Source organism: Coregonus lavaretus, assembly GCF_964263955.1.
Source record: "Coregonus lavaretus genome assembly, chromosome: 8".
In the NCBI taxonomy this organism is placed as follows: domain Eukaryota; kingdom Metazoa; phylum Chordata; class Actinopteri; order Salmoniformes; family Salmonidae; genus Coregonus; species Coregonus lavaretus.
The window spans coordinates 2,359,678-2,382,396 of NC_139995.1; the positions used below are offsets into that span (position 1 = coordinate 2,359,678).

At 41.0% G+C, this 22,719-nt stretch overlaps 1 protein-coding gene across 1 annotated transcript in view; it reads left to right on the top strand.

Moving 5' to 3' along the window:
- LOC311133514 (regulating synaptic membrane exocytosis protein 4-like) overlaps window positions 1-11,185 on the top strand; it is a gene marked incomplete at both ends in the record, with an annotated part of 59,733 nt that extends 48,548 nt beyond the window's left edge. Inside the window, 4 exons of the mRNA XM_084167018.1 lie at window positions 5,532-5,644; window positions 5,984-6,085; window positions 7,834-7,973; window positions 10,967-11,185. Coding sequence (XP_084023144.1) covers window positions 5,532-5,644; window positions 5,984-6,085; window positions 7,834-7,973; window positions 10,967-11,185 — 574 coding nt within the window. The remainder of the gene's footprint in view (window positions 1-5,531; window positions 5,645-5,983; window positions 6,086-7,833; window positions 7,974-10,966) is intronic.
- Window positions 11,186-22,719: the final 11,534 nt, after the last annotated feature.

Genomic DNA, 22,719 nt, shown 5'->3' on the forward strand with positions numbered 1-22,719 from the left:
CTCGACAGAGTTAGATAAAACTGCATTTAGCTATTTTGTACGTTTCTTGTGGAATGGTTTACATTTTATGAATTGGTGCCTCTGATGCAGTTCAGACGGCTATGTGAGGACCTTTTTAAGGAATAATGTGTTTGTTTTTTATATTTCTATGATTGATCTTATGTTTTTTTATTTTGTATTATTGTGTTGTGTTTTTTTGCTTCCTTATATATTGTATGTAACTAGGCCTATGTTTTGTAACTTTCCCCAGGTCGTTGCTGCAAATGAGAATGTATTCTCAGTCAACTCACCTAATCTAATTTCGAACGCTATTTTATATACCGTAGGTTAGCTCTCATTTTCTCAGAAATGTGTACATAATCCCGAAACATAACCTTGCCTGACGTACAACATTAGATACAAATCGCAGGATTTGACCATAGTATTTGTTTCAGTGTCGCTGAAATATGATGACTTTGTTTCCGGCTCAACAATCAAACATAGAAGTCTAAAATGTGCTTGAGGTACACTATACTGTATATACAATAGTATGTGGACAACCCTTCAAATTAGTGGATTCGGTTATTTCAGCCACACCCGTTGCTGACAGGTGTATAACATCGAGCACACAGCCATGCAATCTCCATAGCCAAACATTGGTAGTAGGATAGCCTTACTGAAGTGCTCATTGACTTTCAACGTAGCACCATTATAGGATACCACCTTTCCAACAAGTCAGTTCGTCAAATTTCTGCCCTGCTAGAGCTGCCCCGGTGAACTGTAAGTGCTGTTATTGTGAAGTGGAAACGTCTAGGAGCAACAACGGCTCAGCCGCGAAGTGGCAGGCCACACAAGCTCACAGAACAGGACCGCCGAGTACTGAAGCTTGTAGCGCTTAAAAATCGTGGTGTAAAGCTCGCCGCCATTGGACTCTGGAGCAGTGGAAACACGTTCTCTGCTGTGATGAATCACGCTTCACCATCTGGCAGTCCGACAGACTAATCTGGGTTTGGCGGATGCCAGGAGAACGCTACCTGCCCGAATGCATTGTGCCAACTGTAAAGTTTGGTGGAGGAGAAATAATGGTCTGGGGTTGTTTTTCATGGTTCGGGCTAGGCCCCTTAGTTCCTGTGAAGATAAATCTTAATGCTACAACATACAATGAAATTCTAGACGATTCTGTGCTTCCAACTTTATGGCAACAGTTTGGGGAAGGACCTTTCCTGTTTCAGCATGACAATGCCCCCGTGCACAAAACCATACAGAAATGGTTTGTCGAGATCAGTGTGGAAGAACTTGACTGGCCTATACAGAGCCCTGACCTCAAACCTATTGAACACCTTTGGGATGAATTGGAATGCCGACTGCGAGCCAGGCCTAATCGCTCAACATCAGTGCCCGACCTCACTAATGCTCTTGTGGGTGAATGGAAGCAAGTCCCCACAGCAATGTTCCAACATCTTGTGGAAAACCTTCCCAGAAGAGTAGAGGCTGTCATAGCAGACAAAGGGGGTACCAAATCCATTTTAATGTCCAAGATTTTGGAATGAGATGTTCGACGAGCATACTTTTGGTCATGTAGTGTACCTCTGCATATTTAAGCTGGCAAAGTAATGAAGCATGATGATTGAGCATGTGTGTTTTAATAAGGTAATGGGCACAGTATCATTATTCATGCATGAAAACAGACCTGTTAGTCAAATTATAATATATTGTGTGTTCAAACATTGCCTATTAGAATATACAGTACATTAGGGACATAGGGGTAATCATTTTAATTTATCAAGGCCAAAACTTTAATTTAAATGGGACAGGTGGTAATGCATAATATCAACAGAGAGCAAAAGAGTTCCTGGGTCAGTCTGTATTTTGTTATTCCGCTCATTACCCACAATGGACGTGTTTCTTCAAGCGCTATTTGATAAAGGAACAGTGAACCTGAGTGGAGAGTGATAGCAGAAGATAGATGAGATAGGGTAAGAAATCTCCAAAGACTCTGCCTGTCCAAATGTGTGGCAGCTGGTTTGGACCGTTCCCGAAGTGCTTTAAAAATAGATCAGCGAAGAACCAGAGAGAAGGGGAAAAAAGCGAGGAATCGAGGTCATAACTTTAAAACAGGGAGGAAATTAATTATGCGTCTTCAGCACCTATGTTCAGCTCAATGAGCAAGGTCGGTACAAGCGGGGGGAGGGGGATGGGGCGGGGGGTTTGCTTATTCTAGTGTTTATGTTTATGTTGTCATTTGAATATTCAGAAAGTGCCTTCAGAAAGTATTCACACCCCTTGATTCTTTCCCCACATTTTGTTGTTACAGCCTGAATTTAAAATGTATCAAATTGAGATTTTGTGCCACTGATCTACACACAATATCCCTCAATGTCAAAGTGAAATCTTGTTTTTAGAAAAATGTCACACAGACCAGGGAGGTTTTCCAATGCTTCGCAAAGATGGATAAAAAAAAACAGAAACAGAATATCCCTTTGAGCATGGTGAAGTTATTATTACGCTTTGGATGGTGTTTCAATACACCCAGTCACTACAAAGATACAGACGTCCTTCCTGACTCAGTTGCCAGAGAGGAAGGAAACTGCTCACGGATTTCACCATGAGGCCAATGGTGATTTTAAAACAGTTACAGAGTTTAATGGCTGTGATAGGAGAAAAATGAGGATGGATCAAGAACATTGTAGTTACTCCACAATACTAACCTTAATGTGAAAAGAAGGAAGTTTTATGTTTGGGTCAAATCCAACACATCACTGAGTATCACTCTTCATATTTACAAGCATAGTGGTGGCTGCATCATGCTATGGATATGCTTGTCATTGGCAAGGACTAGGGATTATATATATATAGATTTTTACAATAAAAAGAAACAGAATAGAGTTAAGCACAGGCAAAATCCTAGAGGACAACATGGTTCAGTCTGCTTTCCAACAGACACTGGGAGACAAATGCACCTGTCAGCAGGACAATAACCTAAAACTCAAGGGCAAATATACACTGGAGTTGCTTACCAAGACGACATTGAATGTTCCTGAGTGGCCTAGTTACAGTTTTGACTTAAAGCGGCTTGAAAATCTATGGCAAGACTTGAAAATGGCTGTCTGACAATGATCAACAACCAACTTGACAGAGTTTGAAGAGTTTAAAAAAGAATATTGGCCAAATATTGTACAATCCAGGTGTGCAAAGCTCTTAGAGACTTACCCAAAAAGACTTACAGCTCTAATTGCTGCCAAAGGTGATTCTAATATATATATTGACTCAGGTGGTTGAATACTTATCTAATCAAGATATATTAGTTTTATTTTTCGTTAGTCACATTTTTTCTTCCACTTTGATATTACAGAGTATTTTGTGTAGATTGTAAAGAAAACATCAACAATTAAATCCATTTTAATCCCAATTTGTAACACAACAAAAATGTTGTATTGTCAAAGTGGAAGAAAAAAATGTATTAATGAAAAATAAAAAACTAATATATCTTCATTAGATAAGTATTCAACCCCCTGAGTCAATATATATTAGAATCACCTTTGGCAGCAATTAGAGCTTTGAGTCTAATGTGGAACATTTTGTGAAAACTTTCTGAAGGCACTGTACATCTTTGAACTATCATGTTATAATTTATACTCATGGATCCATAGCCATCCATTTGAGAGTGGTTACATTTCCACCCCCCCATCCCTCTCCATACTAAACATTGTGGCAGGGTCAGGCAGTTGTAATGACAGATTGTGGCTTTAATTGTTTGTACTGAATTAATTGCACACGTTTACCGTCAAGATGTCCCTATCATCTAACAATAAGTAACTACAACGTTCCCTAATTATAGAACGTGAGTCCTGGATTACCCGCTAATGAGTAGCAATTAATCATTAATCAGCTCAGTCGTATAGCCGCTATAACCTGCCCAGTGGCTGCTGCTGAGGGGAGGACGGTTCATAATAATGGCTGGAATGGCGTGAATGGAATGGCATCAAACACATGGAAACCATGTTTGATGTATTTGATACCATTCCACTGATTCTGCTCCAGCAATTACCACGAGCTTGTTCTCCCCAATTAAGGTGCCACCAACCTCCTGTCACCAACCTGTCACCAACCTGTCACCAACCTGTCACCAACCTCATAATCAAGGCTATAATTCTAAGAATTAGAGGGTGATGCTAAAGTTTGCAATGGCTGATGTCATAGGATGATATAGGCTATGAGAGCGTTAGCATTTGGCCTATCTGTCATTTATTTAACCTTTTTTGCCACTGGGGGCCACCCATATGAAAATGTATACACGCACTAGTGTAAATCGGTTTGGATAAAATGTCTGCTAAATGGCATATGATAATTAGCTTAGAATAAAATGACGATATTTTTCCTTCCTCACCACTTACAATACTAGTTCAATTCAATGCTTCCTGAGCCCCCCTCTCACTCAACCACAGTGATCGCACCTTAGCTCTTGTACTCATCACGTCCCCTTTCCCTTCGTATTGTATTCCGTTGGGGAGAAAATGCTGCCAAAAATCACACATCAAGTAATTCCCTTAATTCTGCCTCCAGGCTGGTGGTTTAGCTGCTCCTCCGTGCTGGCCTGCTGCCAGAGGACCACTCTGTGCTGCTTCCTGCCATAGACAGGCCGCCCAAACTCCAGCCTCACTGTCAGACACCATTAAGCCAAAGCTGCCGCTATTATATAAGAGCACTGAGTTCCACAGCACCAATACAGTGGCAGTTCTCTATCGAATGTTTCATCGACATTAGCCCACAGGGGTTTGCCTTGAATATTGGAGGGGGAAAGGCTGATGTTGTGTTGAAGGGAGGTGTGCGAGGAGGGCGTTTGTTATCGCTTTACTAGGGGTGGCCATTGCTATGTTTAGATGTTGTCATTGAATGACTCAGCCCATTACAGGACATGGCAACTGACATACTGTGATAAAGTCTAATACAGTGTCTGGTGTTGTGGCTCCCAGGTCAGTGTTACAGACTGCTGACATTGTGACTGCAGATACAATTACTGTATCTATTGCATCACCTGACCTATTGTTCTAGGTTCACAGGTGCATTTTATTTTACACTGGTATTTACATGTTACTGTATGTACTCTTTTGTGGCTTTGAAATGTATTCAAAACATGTACCATCCCAAACATTGGTACCCAGTTTGTTTTTGTTGAAGTACCAGAAATGTGATAAATTGGTACCACTTAATAAACACCAGGCAAATTCCTGCTGAAACAGGACTGTAAAATAAATGGTAACAATTTGTAAAATAAAGGGTAACACTGGTTTAAACTCATACATATCTTTTATTTACAAGGTATTAACTAAGAATTCAAGAAAAGTTGTGTCAATGAATCTCAAAGAAACCAAAATGTAATTACTATGCAATTATTAGGTAATTACCACTTTAACTATGTAATTCCTACCTAACTACCTGGCAGGGAGCTGTAAAATAAAGCGTTATTAAATAAAGCCGAACTGGGATTCCTCTTTGCAGAAGCGAAGCTAACCGTTTCTCCCATTTCTTCTTCTCTCTCTCCTTTTTGCCAGTCTGAATTACAGTGGGATGTGCCTGGCCTCTGACGCGCAATTCAGTGACTTCCTGGATGGGATGGGCCCTGCACAGTTTGTTGGGCGACAGACACTAGCCACAACATCATTGGGTGAGAGTAACTAAACGCTGTGCTTGAGCTAAACCTGTGCCTCTATACATTAAAGTGGCTATACATAACCTTTGCCTCTGGAATGCTCTGGAGCCAAAAGAGGTCCCCTAAATGGACAGATATATTGTGCAGAAATGACCTCATTGGACAGAAGGGGCCACACCTCCCCACACTCATGAGCAAAATATATATTGTTTGTCTTAAAGTAAAAACATTTGTCTGGTTTCATGAGTTAGGAAATTGATTAATATTATTTCATGTGTATGAACCATACAGCCAACATGGTAAAGTTTGTGAGTGTGAGTGACTATGCTAATAGATATGTTTATCATTATCCAGGTGATGTTGAAATAGGCCTGCTGGAGAGAAATGGCGGTTTGGAGGTGGAGATCATGCAGGCCAGAGGACTCACACAGAAACCTGGATCCAAAGGACCTCCAGGTGAGCAAGGACCTGCAACCATCTAATCCCTTTAGTTCTCTGGGGGATGCTATCCAATCAGAACTCAAACCAAACCAAACCATGTGTATGAAAAAAGTATGAAAATGTATGCACTCACTAACTGTAAGTCGCTCTGGATAAGAGCGTCTGCTAAATGACTAAAATGTAAATGTTGCTACAGTGAGAGGAAGAAACAAAAATCATTTAAGACACTGCAAACCTTATTCCTCATGGTGGATGTTAAAGTCTAATCTTTAATCTTGTAATCTGAAATGGTGGATGAAAAGCGTATCTGTGTGATCTGATTGCTTTGAGGTATTATGCGTGCCCCAGAGACACTGTAAAGTCCATGGAGAATAAGAGTGCCTCCTCCCAACTGCCCACTGCACTGAGGCTAGGAAACTCTGTCACCACCGATAAATCTACAATAATCGAGAATTTCAACAAGCATTTTGCTACGGCTGGCCATGCTTTCCACCTGGCTACCATTACCCCGGACACAAGCTCTGCACCCTCCGCTGCAACTTGGCCCCCCCAACACTGTGTTAACAAACCTCCAAACGAGCTTCAACGCCATACAACACTCCTTCCGTAGCCTCCAACTGCTCTTAAACATTAGTAAAACTAAATGCATGCTCTTCAACCGAACGCTGCTTGCACCCGCCCACCCGACTAGAATCACTACTCTCGGAGGGTCTGACCTAGAGTATGTGGACAACTACAAATACCTAGGTGTCTGGTTAGACTGTAAACTCTCCTTCCAGACTCACATTAAGACTCGCATCTCCAATCAAAAGTTTGATCTAGAATCGGCTTCCTATTTCGCAAACAAAGCCTCCTTCACTCATGCTGCCAAACAAGCCCTTGTAAAATAGACTATCCTACCGATCCTTGACTTTGGCGATGTCATTTACGAAATAGCCTGCAACACTCTACTCAGCAAATTGGATGTAGTCAATCACAGTGCCATCCGTTTTGTCACCAAAGCCCCATATACTACCCACCATTGTGACCTGTACGCTCTTGTTGGCTGGCCCTCACTACATATTCGTCGCCAAACCCACTTGCTCCAGGTCATCTATAAATCACTGCTAGGCAAATCCCCGTCTTATCTTAGCTCACTGGTCACCATAGCAACACCCACCCGTAGTCTGCGCTCCAGCAGGTATATCTCACTGGTCATCCCCAAAGCCAACACCTCATTTGGCTGCCATTCCTTCCAGTTCTCTGCTGCCAATGACTGGAACAAACTGCAAAAATCTCTGAAGCTGGAGACTCTTATCTCCCTCACTAACTTTAAGCGTCAGTTGTCAGAGCAGCTTACCGATCACTGCACCTGTACACAGCCATACTGAAATTAGCCCACCCAACTACCTCATCCCCATATTGTTATTTATTTTGCTAATTTGCACCCCAGTATCTCTATTTGCACATCATCTTTTGCACATCTATCATTCCAGTGTTAATACGAAAATGTAACTATTTTGCATTATGGCCTATTTATTGCCTTACCTCCATAACTTACTACTTTCGCACATACTGTATATATATTTTCTGTTGTATTTTTGACTTTATGTTTTGTTTACCCCATATGTAACACTGTGTTGTTGTTTTTATCGCACTACTTTGCTTTATCTTGGCCATGTCGCAGTTGTAAATGAGAACTTGTTCTCAACTAGCTTACCTGGTTAAATAAAGGTTAAATAAAAAAAATAAAAAATAAAATACCTGTCTTCTCTTGTTGCCAGCGGCTTACATTAAAGTGTACCTACTTGAAAAGGGGGTCTGTGTTGCAAAAAAGAAGACAAAGTCGGTTAGGAAATCCCTGGACCCTCTGTATAACCAAGTGCTGGTGTTCTCGGAGAGTCCACAGGGAAAAGTCGTTCAGGTAAGGTAAAACAGACTTCAGTCACCATTCACTCCATATACAGTGGGGGGAAAAAGGATTTAGTCAGCCACCAATTGTGCAAGTTCTCCAACTTAAAAAGATGAGAGAGGCCTGTAATTTTCATCATAGGTACACGTCAACTATGACAGACAACTTGAGATTGTTTTCCCCCAGAAAATCACATTGTAGGATTTTTTATGAATTTATTTGCAAATTATGGTGGAAAATAAGTATTTGGTCACCTACAAACAAGCAAGATTTCTGGCTCTCATAGACCTGTAACTTCTTCTTTAAGAGGCTCCTCTGTGTTCCACTCGTTACCTGTATTAATGGCACCTGTTTGAACTTGTTATCAGTATAAAAGACACCTGTCCACAACCTCAAACAGTCACACTCCAAATTCCACTATGGCCAAGACCAAAGAGCTGTCAAAGGACACCAGAAACAAAATTGTAGACCTGCACCAGGCTGGGAAGACTGAATCTGCAATAGGTAAGCAGCTTGGTTTGAAGAAATCAACTGTGGGAGCAATTATTAGGACCTAGTGAATGACCTGCAGAGAGCTGGGACCAAAGTTACAAAGCCTACCATCAGTAACACACTACGCCGCCAGGGACTCAAATCCTGCAGTGCAAGACGTGTCCCCCTGCTTAAGCCAGTACATGTCCAGGCCCGTCTGAAGTTTGCTAGAGTGCATTTGGATGATCCAGAAGAGGATTGGGAGAATGTCATATGGTCAGATGAAACCAAAATAGAACTTTTTGGTAAAAACTCAACTCGTCGTGTTTGGAGGACAAAGAATGCTGAGTTGCATCCAAAGAACACCATACCTACTGTGAAGCATGGGGGTGGAAACAGCATGCTTTGGGGCTGTTTATCTGCAAAGGGACCAGGACGACTGATCCGTGTAAAGGAAAGAATGAATGGGGCCATGTATCGTGAGATTTTGAGTGAAAACCTCCTTCCATCAGCAAGGTCATTGAAGATGAAACGTGGGTGGGTCTTTCAGCATGACAATGATCCCAAACACACCGCCCGGGCAATGAAGGAGTGGCTTCGTAAGAAGCATTTCAAGGTCCTGGAGTGGCCTAGCCAGTCTCCAGATCTCAACCCCATAGAAAATCTTTGGAGGGAGTTGAAAGTCCGTGTTGCCCAGCGACAGCCCCAAAACATCACTGCTCTAGAGGAGATCTGCATGGAGGAATGGGCCAAAATACCAGCAACAGTGTGTGAAAACCTTGTGAAGACTTACAGAAAACGTTTGACCTGTGTCATTGCCAACAAAGGGTATATAACAAAGTATTGAGAAACTTTTGTTATTGACCAAATACTTATTTTCCACCATAATTTGCAAATAAATTCATAAAAAATCCTACAATGTTATTTTCTGGAGAAAAAAAAGATCATTTTGTCTGTCATAGTTGACGTGTACCTATGATGAAAATTACAGGCCTCTCTCATCTTTTTAAGTGGGAGAACTTGCACATTTGGTGGCTGACTAAATACTTTTTTTCCCCACTGTACATGTTCATCAGTTTCATGTTCATATGGGCACGCAATGGAAAACGTTTTAAAATGTTTTGCAACAGAAAATTATCATGAGCATCCAGGTCCAGGTAGTCCCTCCCATTTTCCATCTGTTTTCTTACTCTTGGTGCCCAATGAACATGACCTTGGTGGTCTCAAAGATACCTCTGAATATTTACTCCTATTGACGAAAACCTCAAATGCAGGACACCAGGCTAATGTTAACTAGTGTTGTTTTCTAATTATGTAGACTAACCTATGAAAATGTAAAGAAAACGTCATATAAAGTATATCTATAAGTGTGGAGTCATCTACCATTAGCAGTTGATAAATAGGAATTTGTCACTAGTGGAACAAATTCCTTGCCCCAAAGGTGCAATCAGATGATGGAAAGTGCTGATTTGTACGAGTGCTCCAGGAAGGCTGATATACAAGTCCACAGGAGATTTGTCTCCACTCATTGTTTCCTCCCTGCTCCCTCTCACACCTTCTTCCTGTCTACTTCTCACACATCACACACACCTGTGGCTGAACAGACATACAACATCGGTTTCTATTAGAATGGGATCAGGCTGGCGCACTCGGCTATGGGAACAAGCCCAATGGAAGGACTGAAGGCATGCTGAGTTTACTCAACCGACATACATTAGTGACTGTGCCAAGGAAAGAATAAAGTGTAGTGAGAGACCTATTTTTATATTTTGATAACCTTATCCATTTGAGCCTGACTCTGTATATCCCGAGTTTAGCTTTTCTATTAAAGCTGCAAAAGGGCTCTGCATGGATATGGCTAACTACAGTCATGCCCTAGCAGTTAGAACAGAACAGAGAGGTTAATAGCCTTTCAAAACAGTCACTGTTTACTCAACAGCTTGTGAATAATCCCAGCAATGATTTGGTGTCCCGTCACTGCATAATTAGATCTTTGCACCTCCCTCCTTATCATTCTGTTCAGACACATTTCTGCCTCTAGGAGACTTGGCATGGGAACACAGGGATAAACCGCCTGGTTTTCTGGTATTAGAGAGAAAAGGGGATGTTGAACATTCATCTGAAATAACATTTTTGGAGGAGAACATTTACTCCTCTCTGTCATAACAAACGTTAAAGGCTTAAACAGAACCCAGCCCCTCTGCAAAACGTCCTCTAGAAACCTGAGGTGGAGGAGGAACCATATTTGTAGAGGATGCTGAGGCAATGAAACAATCTTCTGTCCAAAGATGGAGAGAAATTAGTAGAGATGATTTGTCTACTGAGTCCCAGAGGAAATCAATTATGGTCATTGATTATTTCGTCCTGCAGTAAATAGCATCTCTGTTTGTCTCGTATTACATTAGAGGGTATGAACATATGCATTTGGAATAGGGGACATTCAGTATCAAAGATAATCATCTGGAGTTTTTCGAGTCTAGCCCCCAGAAAATAATAGCACCCTCACTGACATTCCCATTTATTTTCTCCAACAGGTGATTGTTTGGGGAAACTACGGACACATGGATCGTAAATGCTTCATGGGTGTTGCCCGCATCTTATTGGAGGAGCTGGATTTGACGAGCATGGTAATTGGCTGGTACAAGCTTTTCCCCACCTCATCCATGGTGGACCCCACGATGGCCCCGTTGATCCAGCACTCTTCCCAGCTGTCCTTGGAGAGCACCGTGGGCCCATCCTTTGAGCGCTCTTAAGAACTTTGCTCACTGGCTCTTTTTGAATATACCCTTCTCTTTGTGTGCCCCCCAAAAGGAAGTTACCACCCCTTCAGAGGGACATATACTGACCATAGTGTACTGCTCTGAGATGGTGAGTGACACTGGCCTTGCACTGTTTTTCAGAAATCCTTTTTTTTAACAGCAGATAAAGGGGCACCAAAGGTCTAGAAAGACATTGAGAATAGGATTTCCTTGTTCCTACTCTTGACTTGGGCTTTTTTTTTTCATGGCCCCAGATGTATAATATGTCAATGAGTGTCATGGGAGCAAGCGAGAGGTTCGTAACTCTCCTCTGGGGAGGTTTCCATCCTGTGTTCTGGTGGCAGCCATTGGGTCTGAAGCTGAAGGTTGCAACACAGCAGGGAATGTGCAATATCATGGTTATACTGTAGCTGGTATAGGAGCAAACAAGCCAACACAAGTTCTAGACATCCACCACCAATGGAAGCAGATTCTCTCTATGATGAAATAATTTGTGAAGCCAGGCTGAGAATTCGGATTTGAATCGAGCTTAAGTGTTGTTTGAATAGACTTAAAGTTGTCTTTGAAGCTTGGCTAATATTCTAACAGTTTCAACTGTGCCAATTTACCAGCAAGTGTCTTGCCTTTGTGGCTTGTGCCATTGTTCACTGAAAAAGGGTAATTTTGGAACGAAAACATCTGATTACAGCTCGTGACAGGGGCACTGAAGCTTCAGTTAGAGCTGTCCTTTTAAAATTACAATCGTCATTATTACACTGTCAACGCAGGTAGTGATTAACACAACTCCACAAGTGAAGCAGTGAGGAAAGCTTGAAATATATGTTTTAATCATCAATAAAGGTCTGAGAGGAAATATGACAGATATATAATTACATCAAATGAATTTACTGAACATTGTAGAGCTGTAGGGTATTGAGAATAACATGTCTTTTATTTGGGCACTTTATTATAGATGTTTTTCTATGAATGTTAGTCTTGAGTGAGCCAAAGTGTGTTTTATTATTTATTTGATTCATGTTCAAAGGGCAGAGACGCAGAACTTGGTAGCACAGTAAGGTTGTAGCATTAGGTGGTAGCATCTGCATGACAGAATACCGTATTAGCTTATCACAAAATAATAATATTAAGCATGAGATATTACAAGGGAAAGTGAAACAACACAAGTTGGTTAAAACTAAAGTGTACATCGATTGAGAAGCTAAAAGACAAAACACACACAGCGCCAACAAACAGTTAAAAGGCACAGTGGTGATTCAACATGTAGAATGGTTGGGAAATAAACAGAAAATGATGGCCAATGTTCTGGTCAGAGGGGATAGGATGGACACCCACTGCTTTTAACCATTCACTGGCACAGTGTGTATTGTCCTTAACATGTAGCAGTTAAGTTCAGATGTATAAAGATAATTGCAATACTGACTTGTGTGCTACTGTGGAAAACAGAATAGCTGTATTAAATATTAAGAAACAAGTGTATTTGGTCCGTTTAAGTACTATACAGCACACATTGTTATCTTTTTTGACAACAGAAAACTTCCAATGCTGTGCAAAAACTCTAAACCACACCTGACAAATCAAACGTGTCAAAAACATATGTCAAATATTTCCAAATACTAAATTTAGCTTGGAGCTTGCACTTCTGGGACGATTCCATTGGTTTCATTGTACATGCAAACTAAATCAAGCACAGCTCAAGTATTTTAAAGTTTTTGACAAAAGTTTTTGACCTGGATCTAGCTAAAATAAGCATACATGTTGTGTATAATGTATTAAGTCAACATTGTAATGGAATGTAAAAATATATATATATAGAGAGAGAGACAGCATTTTGAAAATGCTAAATTAACTTGAAGACTAAATTCAAGTCTTAAGATGAACATTAAATTGTAGACGCAGCATCAAAGTGGTAAAGATTAGAGCTCACTAGAGCAAGTAGCACTGGTACAGGAATATGCTACCAAGACTTACTGTTTTGAAACATTTATTTTTTCAATCAATATCTTCATTTTGTAAAGCAATAAGTAGCAGCACCCATCCAAAACAATCCACAACAAACCTCCATGTTTTTGTCCCTCGAAGTGTGATGTACAGTGAGGGAAAACAAGTATTTGATCCCCTGCTGATTTTGTAAGTTTGCCCACTGACAAAGAAATTATCAGTCTATAATTTTAATGGTAGGTTTATTTGAACAGTGAGAGACAGAATAACAACAACAAAAAATCCAGAAAAACGCATGTCAAAAATGTTATGAATTGATTTGCATTTTAATGAGGGAAATAAGTATTTGACCCCTCTGCAAAACATGACTTAGTACTTGGTGGAAAACCCTTGTTGGCAATCACAGAGGTCAGACGTTTCTTGTAGTTGGCCACCAGGTTAGCCCACATCTCAGGAGGGATTTTGTCCCACTCCTCTTTGCAGATCTTGTCCAAGTCATTAAGGTTTCGAGGATGACGTTTGGCAACTCAAACCATCAGCTCCCTCCACAGATTTCCTATGGGATTAAGGTCTGGAGACTCTCTAGGCCACTCCAGGACCTTAATGTGCTTCAGTTTGAGCCAATCCTTTGTTGCCTTGGCCGTGTGTTTTGGGTCATTGTCATGCTGGAATACCCATCTACGACCCATTTTCAATGCCCTGGCTGAGGGAAGGAGGTTCTCACACAAGATTTGATAGTCCATCGTCTCTTTGATGCGGTGAAGATGTCCTGTCCCCTTAGCAGAAAAACACCCCCAAAGCATAATGTTTCCACCTCCATGTTTGACGGTGGGGATGGTGTTCTTGGGGTCATAGGCAGCATTCCTCCTCCTCCAAACACGGCGAGTTGAGTTGATGCCAAAGAGCTCCATTTTGGTCTCATCTGACCACAACACTTTCACCCAGTTCTTCTCTGAATCATTCAGATGTTCATTGGCAAACTTCAGACGGGCATGTATATGTGCTTTCTTGAGCAGGGGGACCTTGCGGGCGCTGCAGGATTTCAGTCCTTCACGGCGTAGTGTGTTACCAATTGTTTTCTTGGTGACTATGCTCCCAGCTGCCTTGAGATCATTGACAAGATCCTCCCGTGTAGTTCTGGGCTGATTCCTCACCGTTCTCATGATCACTGCAACTCCACGAGGTGAGATCTTGCATGGAGCCCCAGGCCGAGGGAGATTGACAGTTATTTTGTGTTTCTTCCATTTGCGAATAATCGCACCAACTGTTGTCACCTTCTCACCAAGCTGCTTGGCGATGGTCTTGTAGCCCATTCCAGCCTTGTGTAGGTCTACAATCTTGTCCCTGACATCCTTGGAGAGCTCTTTGGTCTTGGCCATGGTGGAGAGTTTGGAGTCTGATTGATTGATTGCTTCTGTGGACAGGTGTTTTTATACAGGTAACAAGGTGAGATTAGGAGCACTCCCTTTAAGAGTGTGCTCCTAATCAAATCAAATCAAATCAAATCAAATTTTATTGGTCACATGCGCCGAATACAACAGGTGCAGACATTACAGTGAAATGCTTACTTACAGCCCTTAACCAACAGTGCATTTATTTTAAACAAAAAAGTAAGAATAAAACAACAACAAAAAAGTGTTGAGAAAAAAAAGAGCAGAAGTAAAAAATAAAGTGACAGTAGGGAGGCTATATATACAATAGAATAAAGTGACAGTAGGGAGGCTATATATACAGGGGGGTACCGTTGCATAGTCAATGTGCGGGGGCACCGGCTAGTTGAGGTAATATGTACATGTGGGTAGAGTTAAAGTGACTATGCATAAATACTTAACAGAGTAGCAGCAGCGTAAAAAGGATGGGGTGGGGGGGCAGTGCAAATAGTCCGGGTAGCCATGATTAGCTGTTCAGGAGTCTTATGGCTTGGGGGTAGAAGCTGTTGAGAAGTCTTTTGGACCTAGACTTGGCACTCCGGTACCGCTTGCCGTGCGGTAGCAGAGAGAACAGTCTATGACTAGGGTGACTGGAGTCTTTGACAATTTTGAGGGCCTTCCTCTGACACCGCCTGGTATAGAGGTCCTGGATGGCAGGGAGCTTTGCCCCAGTGATGTACTGGGCCGTACGCACTACCCTCTGTAGTGCCTTGCGGTCAGAGGCCAAGCAGTTGCCATACCAGGCGGTGATGCAACCAGTCAGGATGCTCTCGATGGTGCAGCTGTAGAATTTTTTGAGGATCTGAGGACCCATGCCAAATCTTTTTAGTCTCCTGAGGGGGAATAGGCTTTGTCGTGCCCTCTTCACGACTGTCTTGGTGTGTTTGGACCATGATAGTTCGTTGGTGATGTGGACACCAAGGAACTTGAAGCTCTCAACCTGTTCCACTACAGCCCCGTCGATGAGAATGGGGGCGTGCTCAGTCCTCTTTTTTTTCCTGTAGTCCACAATCATCTCCTTTGTCTTGGTCACGTTGAGGGAGAGGTTGTTGTCCTGGCACCACACGGCCAGATCTCTGACCTCCTCCCTATAGGCTGTCTCATCGTTGTCGGTGATCAGGCCTACCACTGTTGTGTCGTCGGCAAACTTAATGATGGTGTTGGAGTCGTGCCTGGCCATGCAGTCATGGGTGAACAGAGAGTACAGGAGGGGACTGAGCACGCACCCCTGAGGGGCCCCCGTGTTGAGGATCAGTGTGGCAGATGTGTTGTTACCTACCCTTACCACCTGGGGGCGGCCCGTCAGGAAGTCCAGGATCCAGTTGCAGAGGGAGGTGTTTAGTCCCAGGATCCTTAGCTTAGTGATGAGCTTTGAGGGCACTATGGTGTTGAATGCTGAGCTGTAGTCAATGAATAGCATTCTCACGTAGGTGTTCCTCTTGTCCAGGTGGGAAAGGGCAGTGTGGAGTGCGATAGAGATTGCATCATCTGTGGATCTGTTGGGGCGGTATGCAAATTGGAGTGGGTCTAGGGTTTCTGGGATTATGCTGTTGATGTGAGCCATGACCAGTCTAATCTCAGCTCGTTACCTGTAGAAAAGACACCTGGGAGCCAGAAATCTTTCTGATTGAGAGGGGGTCAAATACTTATTTCCCTCATTAAAATGCAAATCATTTATAACATTTTTGACATGCGTTTTTCTGTCTCTCACTGTTCAAATAAACATATCATTAAAATTATAGACTGATCATGTCTTTGTCAGTGGGCAAATGTACAAAATCAGCAGGGGATCAAATACTTTTTTCCCTCACTGTATAAGGCTAAAACTACAATTAAGCTAATACAACCTGTACATCACTTATGTGCAAACCAGTGTAGACAATAAGTTCAGCACCTGTGTAAAGTATGTATGTACTGTATGTACAGTGGGGGAAAAAAGTATTTAGTCAGCCACCAATTGTGCAAGTTCTCCCACTTAAAAAGATGAGGCCTGTAATTTTCATCATAGGTACACGTCAACTATGACAGACAAATTGAGGAGAAAAAAATCCAGAAAATCACATTGTAGGATTTTTAATGAATTTATTTGCAAATTATGGTGGAAAATAAGTATTTGGTCACCTACAAACAAGCAAGATTTCTGGCTCTCACAGACCTGTAACTTCTTCTTTAAGAGGCTCCTCTGTCCTCCACTCGTTACCTGTATTAATGGCACCTGTTTGAACTTGTTATCAGTATAAAAGACACCTGTCCACAACCTCAAACTTTCACACTCCAAACTCCACTATGGCCAAGACCAAAGAGCTGTCAAAGGACACCAGAAACAACATTTGTTGACCTGCACCAGGCTGGGAAGACTGAATCTGCAATAGGTAAGCAGCTTGGTTTGAAGAAATCAACTGTGGGAGCAATTATTAGGAAATGGAAGACATACAAGACCACTGATAATCTCCCTCGATCTGGGGCTCCACGCAAGATCTCACCCCGTGGGGTCAAAATGATCACAAGAACGGTGAGCAAAAATCCCAGAACCACACGGGGGGACCTAGTGAATGACCTGCAGAGAGCTGGGACCAAAGTAACAAAGCTTACCATCAGTAACACACTACGCCGCCAGGGACTCAAATCCTGCAGTGTGATACGTGTCCCCCTGCTTAATCCAGTACATGTCCAGGCCTGTCTGAAGCTTGCTAGAGTGCATTTGGATGATCCAGAAGAGGATTGGGAGAATGTCATATGGTCAGATGAAACCAAAATATAACTTTTTGGTAAAAACTCAACTCGTCGTGTTAGGAGGACAAAGAATGCTGAGTTGCATCCAAAGAATACCATACCTACTGTGAAGCATGGGGGTGGAAACATCATGCTTTGGGGCTGTTTTTCTGCAAAGGGACCAGGACGACTGATCCGTGTAAAGGAAAGAATGAATGGGGCCATGTATCGTGAGATTTTGAGTGAAAACCTCCTTCCATCAGCAAGGGCATTGAAGATGAAACGTGGCTGGGTCTTTCAGCATGACAATGATCCCAAACACACCGCCCGGGCAACGAAGGAGTGGCTTCGTAAGAAGCATTTCAAGGTCCTGGAGTGGCCTAGCCAGTCTCCAGATCTCAAACCCATAGAAAATCTTTGGAGGGAGTTGAAAGTCCGTGTTGCCCAGCGACAGCCCCAAAACATCACTGCTCTAGAGGAGATCTGCATGGAGGAATGGGCCAAAATACCAGCAACAGTGTGTGAAAACCTTGTGAAGACTTACAGAAAACGTTTGACCTGTGTCATTGCCAACAAAGGGTATATAACAAAGTATTGAGAAACTTTTGTTATTGACCAAATACTTATTTTCCACCATAATTTGCAAATAAATTCATAAAAAATCCTACAATGTGATTTTCTGGATTTTTTCCCCTCATTTTGTCTGTCATAGTTGACGTGTACCTATGATGAAAATTACAGGCCTCTCTCATCTTTTTAAGTGGGAGAACTTGCACAATTGGTGGCTGACTAAATACTTTTTTCCCCACTGTATGCATGCATGCATTTGTCAATTCAAACACATGCATACACTTATACACATACACACACACACACACACACACACACACATATGTGTGTGAGTGTATAAGTGTATGCATGTGTTTGAACTGACAAACACTAAATCATTAGGGTGGCACAATAGGACAAGAGGACAAGATTAAACAGAGTTACTGTATGAGTATCAGTTCCACTCACAGTCTGACCAGAAAACACATTTACCACATTGTACCAAGTTTACAATCAAACATTTTGATTGAACTTTTACTAGCCTGAACATATTATATAGAATAGACATGAAAAGAAAGATGCCATATTAAAGATTATTGGAAACATTTGTTTTTAAGGATTTAAAACAGTTGTAAAAAGTGCATTGTACTGTACGATTGTATTTTGTAAATTTCACACATGAAAAAAAAAATATTTAGATCAAATGTATAGATCAAATCAACTTACGTATCTTAAATGTAATGTTTTTATGTTTTTTATTTCTTGGTGCCAAAATCTTTTCTTTTTATATGTAAAACAAATATTTGGGGAAAAATTTATGTATTCAAAAATAACTGATATTATTTAGTACCATGTCAACTGAAAGATACACATGGCATTAAATAATTTTAAAACTTGAATAATTTTCTATTCCAAAACTGATGGAAGGTTTTGGTTTGAGGAATAACCTTTATCAATTAAATACAATACTTTCCAGGCTTCTGTTCCCTATAACATTATTTTAAAGTAGCTATATGAAAAATTTAGAAAATAAAATAATATTGACATTGCATGGTTGTCATTCACCTACACCTACACATTCACGGTGTACCATTTTGTATTTCCAAATGGAATGGAACATGGTTTATTGTAAAATTGACCAATTGTGATATAATTTTGAAAAAAATCTTATGATTGAATGAAACACGTTGGTATTGTAGGAAGCGTTTGAAGAATGTTCAAAATATGAACCATTTAACTACTTATAAGTGCGACCCGATTTCAAATTGTACTTATGGTTGTTTCATATATCTCAGCGATACTAGTATAATCTCGCCTATCCAACAGTTTAATTAATGGGTCTGATGCAGTGGTGTGTGACTTTGAGTTTGTTATAATTTAAAGGTTAAATGGTGGAAAATGTAAAAACCCCCAAAATATGCTATCATCAGAATCCCTATCACTTTTGTTTTACTCGTATATGTCATGTACATCTAAATTCATTGCTATCAATTGTAATGCAAGTAGAGGCCTTAAAAACACAAAGAATCATACCAGATGACTTAACAATTCTAACATGTAATTCAAAGAAGCAAAAAAAGTGTTAAAATGTTAACTGGTTTTTTCCCCATGTCTCAACTTATTTTGAATTCAATTTTGTCCAATGCTTATTTTTTCCCAGTTTAATTTGCCCCATGTTGGCGTCTTGGTTTGGGTATTTACAAGAGGAAAACACTGTTTTATGTTCGTAAAATACATGGGTGTGTTTCAACTAGACCCAGAGCATATCATTATCTTGTGCAGAGGTGTGGGATGGAATAGGGGACACATCCTTTCTGATGCTGTGACTTGTTTAGCGTGTGGATCCTTGGTTTATTCACAATCATTTATAACATGCATATTTGAAATTCTTGCAAACTAATTGTTGAGTAATGCACAATTTGGTGTATTGTTGTTCTATTCCAAATGTCAATAAAATAGTTTACTCCTATTTGCAACGACATGTTGTGAACATTGCTGTGTGTATCATTGACAGACAACATGAAATCAACAGATTATGGTAAGCAATAAAATCTATACCTATACATCAATGGTAATTATTTATTAACAGATTATGTCAATAATGCAACCTAGCCTAAAGTAATATTTTCTGCATTTTCAGAGTCTTGGCCCAGGAATAAAGTTCCCTACAGCATATGTAGACTGTATAGGTCATAGACAGAGCACAGCCTGGTTGTTGGTTGTCCTTTGCAGAGTGCAAGTAATGGGGGGCCCAGGCGAGTCTCAGACACCCTGAATGAGACATGAGCCCCCTAAATGGGGGGGGGGGGGGTCTCTAAATAATGCAAATTTAACCATTCTACTATTTGTTTAAAATGCAATTTTTACTGTTACAGTGGTAAATATTAAAATAAAAGCTTATTCCAAATTAAACGAACACCCCCACCTCTGTGTCATGGTTTAAAAAATGAATTCCATGTGGCTGCACTCATCCCGGGACAGTCCTGTATCTCAGCCCCTTTTCAGGTGTCCCAACTTTTATTTCGACAGAAAATATCCTTTTGTCAGCAAGACGCATACATTATTTCAGGCTACAAGAGTGTAAACCCAAAGACAATCGCTGAATGTCATTACACTTTTTGAGCTGTTGCATTCATCAAATGCCGCGAATGCACAGTGCACTGTTTGGATGCTGGAATTATTTTGGAGTGGACGAACATGCACAGGTAGCTTACTTTTGAATTGATTTGTTTTAATTGTTTGAATAGACCTCTGAATGTCACGGTATAATTTGCACTCTGGTACTTTTTCTAGTGAATGTCAACGTTACAGACAGACTTCTGCTTGTGTCTGGCAGCCTTGTGTCTGGCAGCCATCCAGGCTCTCCCTCTCTGTCATGATCCACTTCAACTTCCTCTGAAATGATTAGTGTGTAGTACAGTAAGGTCACACTCATGCATACACCCGACCATACACACCTCATATATGTACATGTAGACATAAACCAACCCACCCACGCACACACACACGATTCATAGATAAGGGGCTTTTGGCTCACAACCAAAGACGAATGGTAACCTGTCACCCACAAGTCAAAGATTATCAAAGAGAGGAAAACCAACATTTTCCCCCAAAAAAATATATTTCCAGTAACACAACAATATTTTCCTTGGAACTACAGCTGTTTGGTGGGAAATATAATACAGTCAAGAATAAACAAATAAATAACTTATGTCACTGTATACAAATCTGGAAATGTACAAATTGTCCTTCTGTAAGAAGACTTACATGCTTTCATTTTGAAAGAAATGTTCACATTAAGCAACTATCCCTGTTAATATAAATATTTGAGCTGTTTCATGTATATCATATTTCAATCATGGAATTAAAAAACTACACTGATTGCTGATAGCTTAAGAGCTAGAATTGTACGTTCCAGTAACATGATCTTATAATGTTGCAAATGTTTAGCATAGCATGTTCAGCATACTCAAGATTGCCTCCCATATCTAATAGCGCATCGTCAGCAGGCAACAGCAGGCTCTATTCAAAACCAGCTTCTAGCACAAATGGTCATTGAAACTCAGGAACTGCAACCACCACTGTCAGCTTGTGGAACGCCACAAATGTCCAATACAGATGTAGGACCTTAATTTGATCACCATGTTGCAGGAGCACTTTCATGCAATGCTGAACATTTTTAACTTGTAGTATATTTGAGGTTTAAAAAGGCTTCTGAAGTTTGTAATTTACACTTTGAAATTTCAGACTTGATTTTCCCTTGATTTTTCTACTCATGTTCAATTGCTATCATTGTTTGCATGATGAAGAGCTGTACCCATTTGCCAATGGCTAGCATAGTTAGCATTCTGCAAAAGATTAGTTGTGCCCAGCAGCCCCCCTTACAAAAATATTTACATGGGAAAATCCATGCGAAACCTCCGAAAACCATGTCTGACTCATTTAAACAAACTATCCACGTGACATTTTTCACATGATTTGTTCAAACGTGTGTTCTAGTGGTGTGCGGGTCAGCTGTTTGTTCACCTGCACCCGCCCGCAATTGCTAATAAACCTCCGCAACCACCCGACTATATGTGATAAAGTGAAAATCTGACCGCACCCGACCCTAACCCGCAAATATAGGAAATGCGCTGTAGGCTACAGTCAGAGACGGCAGAACGATTTTTTGACAGGGGGTGCACAACCTTTTGGTAGGCTATTTGTTAGTGAACTTGTCTATAACTAGATACATGCAGCTTCTCTTCTGTCATTATATGTTGCCTTAGACGACTAAATAAACCCTTGCTGAACAGAATAATGTCATAAATCGATAGAATGAAGGGGCTTCAATCTATAAAATGCAATAACTCCACCCCAAAAATTGAAAGATTTTCTGGGCCATGGCATGCTCGTAAGGAAATAGAAAGCTGTGAAAATGACCCAACAGGTTTCTGATAAGATTTCAGTTCGGCTTGGATGCATATTTTATGTGGTCGAAATATTATCAGCTTTTATGACGCTGATAAAGATAGCACCTCTACAGAAGGTCCCTAACTGCACACTCACATTCTTTCAAGATGGTGAAATAAATAATTTTCCAGAATCAAAATGTACATTTGGTGTATAATTGTACAGCCATTATTGACGGCGACCCTGGAGCAATTAGGGTTAAGTGCCTTGCTCAAATGCACATGGGCAGATTTCTCACCTAGTCTACTCTGGGATTTGAATCAGCGACCTTTCGGTTACCGGCCCAATAATCCTAACCGCTAGGAGAAGTTATAGACCTACAGTCAGTGTCCAGATTTCAGTCTCCATTTAACCCATCTGAACAGTAGGCTACAGTTCCCTTCATGTGCCATAGGCCTATTTGAAGTCCCTGTCTTGTGACTGTCAAATTTGTATAGTGCCTCACAA